Source organism: Oncorhynchus masou, chromosome 23 (genome assembly GCF_036934945.1).
Source record: "Oncorhynchus masou masou isolate Uvic2021 chromosome 23, UVic_Omas_1.1, whole genome shotgun sequence".
Taxonomy (NCBI): domain Eukaryota; kingdom Metazoa; phylum Chordata; class Actinopteri; order Salmoniformes; family Salmonidae; genus Oncorhynchus; species Oncorhynchus masou.
Window position 1 is genome coordinate 4085690 of NC_088234.1, and position 6436 is coordinate 4092125.

The 6436-nt window shown below is 43.9% G+C and overlaps 1 protein-coding gene across 1 annotated transcript in view; it reads left to right on the forward strand.

Annotated features, from left to right (window-relative positions):
• The first annotated feature begins 405 nt into the window (after positions 1-405).
• LOC135510193 (GRB2-associated-binding protein 1-like) overlaps positions 406-6436 on the forward strand; it is a 378827-nt gene continuing 372796 nt past the window's right edge. The window contains exon 1 of the mRNA XM_064930983.1: positions 406-1057. Within this exon, the coding sequence (XP_064787055.1) occupies positions 983-1057 (75 nt within the window). The 5' untranslated portion in view covers positions 406-982. The remainder of the gene's footprint in view (positions 1058-6436) is intronic.

Consider the following 6436-nt stretch of genomic DNA (forward strand, 5'->3'; position numbering starts at 1 on the left):
GGCATGGGAAACATATGTTAACATTGCCAAAGCAAGTGAAATAGATAATAAACAAAAGTGAAGTAAACATTAAAAATGAACAGGAAACATTACACTCACAGAAGTTCCAAAAGAATAAAGACATTTCAAATGTCATATTATATATATATATACAGTGTTGTAATGACATGCAAATAGTGAAAGTACAAAAGGGAAAATAAATAAACATAAATATAGGTTGTGTTTACAATGGTGTTTGTTCTTCACTGGTTGGCCTTTTCTTGTGGCAACAGGTCACAAATCCTGCTGCTGAGATGGAAAACGGTGGTATTTCACTTAGTAGATATGGGTGTTTGTCAACATTGGATTTGTTTTTGAATTCTTTGTTTCGTCTGTCTCTCACTCCTTGCTGCTGAGCCAGAGGGAGGTGCGAGAGAACGAGTTAAACTAGAGGAAGGTGGAAAGGAAACGTGAAACGCCTTGACAACAATCTCTCCAGTTTGCGTGATTAGATTGGAGAGAACTGTTTCCCCCTCAACTACTTTTCTTTAAGGATTTGCTTTGATACGTCTGCCTTGTCCCTTCCACTTTCTCAGAGGCTGAAACCACTGAACAAGATCCGAAAGGAACGTCACGCTGGCGGAAAGAAAATCACCCTTCACAGATTTCTGTGGCGAAAAGTGGATTGTTCAGTTGTTTTTAGGATATTTATGACTTCCGAGGGAAGTTTAAAAAGATATATATTAAAAAAAAGCTATTGGAGCATTGCACCAGACAGACGCTGTGATTTTTGACAACGGTCCAACCTGCCGTGTGCGTTTTGCTATGGATGGAATGTCGTGACCAGAACATCGGAATCCGACGTAACTCCAAAGGAATCGTGTCTGTATCCAGTCGATCTTATTAACTCTCAATAGCCTATAGACTTATCGATCGGATCCTGCGGTTTGGTTTGAATATCGGATCAATATAAGTTATATTGCGTATCACTGAGGAGGAGAGGATGAGCGGGGGAGCGGACGTGGTGTGCGCCGGATGGCTGAGGAAGTCACCGCCGGAGAAGAAGTTACGGCGCTATGTAAGTATTGTTATAAGCGCGTATAAAGCATCTGAATATTTACAACAGTTTACATTCTAGCATTTTTTAATTTAGGATTTATTTAACGAGGCAAGTCAGTTAAGAACAAATTTCTATTTACAATGATGGCCTACCAAAAGGCAAAAGGCCTCCTTCGGAACGGGAGCTGGGATAAAACAATTATAACAACAACAACAACAAACTAAAAAAAAAAATTATATATATATCATATAAATAGAGACCTAAGACGAGAACATATATACAACACAGCATAGCAACACAACATGACAACAACATGGACAAAAACATGACAACACTGCATAAATAGAGCACCTAATATATCCCATTTAGCAGACATCAGCAGCCACAACTGTTTGTCCATGATTGAGTCTTTGAATGAAGAGATGGAGATAAAACGGTCCAGTTTGAGTGTTTGTTTCAAGTCGGCTGCAGTGACCTGCCACTACATGTGACTGGGTGGCCCTAGTAGGTATCTCAGATAGAGAATCATCTATAGAACCCAAAAATGTTGAACGACGCTTGGCGTTGCAAGCGCCATGCTCTACCGACTGAGCCACACAGGACCTAAGACGAGAACATAGCAAGGCAGCAACACATGACAACACAGCATGGTAGCAACACAACATGACAACAACATGGTAGCAACACAACATGACAGACAGCACAACATGGTAGCAGAACATCATTAAGCACTTGGGTAAAGTAAATAGTGATAGTTAATTAACCCCCAAAAATGTTGAACATTTGTGAGTAAGGTAGGCCTTATTATATTTGTTTCTTCAACTCAATACTACAGTGGTCTCCTGACTCCTCACACCTGGTCTCACACCTGGTCTCCTGACTCCTTACACCTGGTCTCCTGGCTCCTTACACCTGGTCTCCTGACTCCTCACACCTGGTCTCCTGACTAATCACACCTGGTCTACTGACTCCTTACACCTGGTCTCCTGACTCCTCACACCTGGTCTCCTGACTCCTCACACCTGGTCTCCTGACTCCTTACACCTGGTCTCCTGACTCCTCACACCTGGTCTCCTGACTCCTCACACCTGGTCTCCTGACTCCTTACACCTGGTCTCCTGACTCCTCACACCTGGTCTCCTGACTCCTCACACCTGGTCTCCTGACTCCTCACACCTGGTCTCCTGACTCCTTACACCTGGTCTCACACCTGGTCTCCTGACTCCTCACACCTGGTCTCCTGACTCCTTACACCTGGTCTCCTGACTCCTTACACCTGGTCTCACACCTGGTCTCCTGAATCCTCACACCTGGTCTCCTGACTGCTTACAGCTGGTCTCCTCACACCTGGTCTCCTGACACCTGGTCTCCTCACTCCTCAAACCTGGTCTACTCACTCCTCACACCTGGTCTCCTGACTCCTCACACCTGGTCTCACACCTGGTCTCCTGACTCCTTACACCTGGTCTCCTGACTCCTCACACCTGGTCTCACACCTGGTCATCTGACTCCTTATAACTGGTCTCACACCTGGTCTCCTGACTCCTCACACCTGTTCTCACACCTGGTCTCCTGACTCCTTACACCTGGTCTCCTGACTCCTCACACCTGGTCTCACACCTGGTCTCCTGACTCCTCACACCTGTTCTCACACCTGGTCTCCTGACTCCTCACACCTGGTCTCCTGACTCCTTACACCTGGTCTCCTGACTCCTCACACCTGGTCTCCTGACTCCTCACACCTGGTCTCACACCTGGTCTCCTGACTCCTTACACTTGGTCTCCTGACTCCTCACACCTGGTCTCCTGACTCCTCACACCTGGTCTCACACCTGGTCTCATGACTCCTTACACTTGGTCTCCTCACACCTGGTCTCCTGACTCCTTACACCTGGTCTCCTCACTCCTCACACCTGGTCTCCTCACTCATTACACCTGGTCTCCTGTCTCCTTACAAGTCGAATCCCCACTCCTCACACCTGGTCTCCTCACTCCTCACACCTGGTCTCCTCACTCCTGACACCTGGTCTCCTCACTCCTCACACCTGGTCTCCTGACTCCTTACACCTGGTCTCACACCTGGTCTCCTCATTCCTCACACCTGGTCTCCTCACCCCTTACACCATATCTCCACATAACAGAGTCTGAGCCATATCTGAACAGGGTCTGAACCATATCTCTACATAACAGGGTCTGAGCCATATCTCTATATAACAGGGTCTGAGCCATATCTCTATATAACAGGGTCTGAGCCATATCTCTATATAACAGAGTCTGAGCCATATCTCTACATAACAGGGTCTGAGCCATATCTCTACATAACAGGGTCTGAGCCATATCTCTATATAACAGGGTCTGAGCCATATCTCTACATAACAGGGTCTGAGCCATATCTCTACATAACAGGGTCTGAGCCATATCTCTATATAACAGGATCTGAGCCATATCTCTACATAACAGGGTCTGAGCCATATCTGAACAGGGTCTGAGCCATATCTCTACATAACAGGGTCTGGGCCATATCTCTATATAACAGGGTCTGAGCCATATCTCTATATAACAGGGTCTGAGCCATATCTCTACATAACAGGTTCTGAGCCATATCTCTATATAACAGGGTCTGAGCCATATCTCTATATAACAGGGTCTGAGCCATATCTCTATATAACAGGGTCTGAGCCATATCTCTACATAACAGGGTCTGAGCCATATCTCTATATAACAGTGTCTGAGCCATATCTCTACATAACAGGGTCTGAGCCATATCTCTATATAACAGGGTCTGAGCCATATCTCTATATAACAGGGTCTGAGCCATATCTCTATATAACAGGGTCTGAGCCATATCTCTATATAACAGGGTCTGAGCCATATCTCTACATAACAGGGTCTGAGCCATATCTCTACATAACAGGGTCTGAGCCATATCTCTATATAACAGGTTCTGAGCCATATCTCTATATAACAGCTTCTGAGCTGTATCTCTATTTGTTTTTACTTAACTAGCCAGGTCAGTTTAGAACAAATTCTTATTTTCAATGGCGGCCTAGGAACAGTGGGTTAAGTGCCTTGTTCAGGGGCAGAACAGCAGATTTTTACCTTGTCAGCTCAGGGATTCAATCTTGAAACCTTTCGGTTATTAGTCCAACTCTCTAGCCACTAGGCTACCTGCCCCCCATATACAGTGCCTTGCGAAAGTATTCGGCCCCCTTGAACTTTGCGACCTTTTGCCACATTTCAGGCTTCAAACATAAAGATATAAAACTGTATTTTTTTGTGAAGAATCAACAAGTGGGACACAATCATGAAGTGGAACGACATTTATTGGATATTTCAAACTTTTTTAACAAATCAAAAACTGAAAAATTGGGCGTGCAAAATTATTCAGCCCCTTTACTTTCAGTCCAGCAAACTCTCTCCAGAAGTTCAGTGAGGATCTCTGAATGATCCAATGTTGACCTAAATGACTAATGATGATAAATACAAGCCACCTGTGTGTAATCAAGTCTCTGTATAAATGCACCTGCACTGTGATAGTCTCAGAGGTCTGTTAAAAACGCAGAGAGCATCATGAAGAACAAGGAACACACCAGGCAGGTCCGAGATACTGTTGTGAAGAAGTTTAAAGCCGGATTTAGATACAAAAAGATTTACCAAGCTTTAAACATCCCAAGGAGCACTGTGCAAGCAATAATATTGAAATGGGAGGAGTATCAGACCACTGCAAATCTACCAAGACCTTGCCGTCCCTCTAAACTTTCAGCTCATACAAGGAGAAGACTGATCAGAGATGCAGCCAAGAGGCACATGATAACTCTGGATGAACTGCAGAGATCTACAGCTGAGGTGGGAGACTCTGTCCATAGGACAACAATCAGTCGTATATTGCACAAATCTGGCCTTTATGGAAGTGGCAAGAAGAAAGCCATTTCTTAAAGATATCCATAAAAAGTGTCGTTTAAAGTTTGCCACAAGCCACCTGGGAGACACACCAAACGTGGAAGAAGGTGCTCTGGTCAGATGAAACCAAAATTGAACTTTTTGGCAACAATGCAAAACGTTATGTTTGGCGTAAAAGCAACACAGCTCATCACCCTGAACACACCATACCCACTGTCAAACATGGTGGTGGCAGCATCATGGTTTGGGCCTGCTTTTCTTCAGCAGGGACAGGGAAGATGGTTAAAATTGATGGGAAGATGGATGGAGCCAAATACAGGACCATTCTGGAAGAAAACCTGATGGAGTCTGCAAAAGACCTGAGACTGGGACGGAGATTTGTCTTCCAACAAGACAATGATCCAAAACATAAAGCAAAATCTACAATGGAATGGTTCAAAAATAAACATATCCAGGTGTTAGAATGGCCAAGTCAAAGTCCAGACCTGAATCCAATCGAAAATCTGTGGAAAGAACTGAAAACTGCTGTTCACAAATGCTCTCCATCCAACCTCACTGAGCTCGAGCTGTTTTGCAAGGAGGAATGGGGAAAAATTTCAGTCTCTCGATGTGCAAAACTGATAGAGACATACCCCAAGCGACTTACAGCTGTAATCGCAGCAAAAGGTGGCGCTACAAAGTATTAACTTAAGGGGGCTGAATAATTTTGCGCGCCCAATTTTTCAGTTTTTGATTTGTTAAAAACGTTTGAAATATCCAATAAATGTCGTTCCACTTCATGATTGTGTCCCACTTGTTGTTGATTCTTCACAAAAAAATACAGTTTTATATCTTTATGTTTGAAGCCTGAAATGTGGCAAAAGGTCACAAAGTTCAAGGGGGCCGAATACTTTCGCAAGGCACTGTATAGCAGGGTCTGAGCCATGTCTCTATATAGCAGGGTCTGTGCCAAATAAAATAAAATTGTATTGGTCACATACACATAGTTAACAGATGTTAATGCGAGTGTAGCGAAATGCTTGTATTTCTAGTTCCAACTATGCAGTAATATCTATCAAATAATCTTAGCAAATTCACAACAACTACCATATACACACCTGTGTAAAGGAATGAATAAGAATATGTACATATCAATATATGGATGAGCGATGGCCGTGAGGCATAGGCGAGATGCAGTAGATGGTGTAGAGTACAGTAGATACATATGAGATGAGTAATGTAGGGTATGTAAACATTATTTAAAGTGACTAGTGATACCCATATTAAGTCCATTTATCTAAGTGGCCAGAGATTTGAGTCAGTGTGTTGGCAGCAGCCTCTCTGTGTTAGTGATGGCTGTTTAACAGTCTGGTGGCCTTGAGATAGAAGCTGTTTTTCAGTCTCTTGGTCCCTGCTTTGATGCACCTGTACTGACCTCGCCTTCTCTATGGGTACAGCTGCTATAGGCTCTATGGGTACAGCTGGTATAGTCTCTATGGGTACAGCTGCTAAAGACTT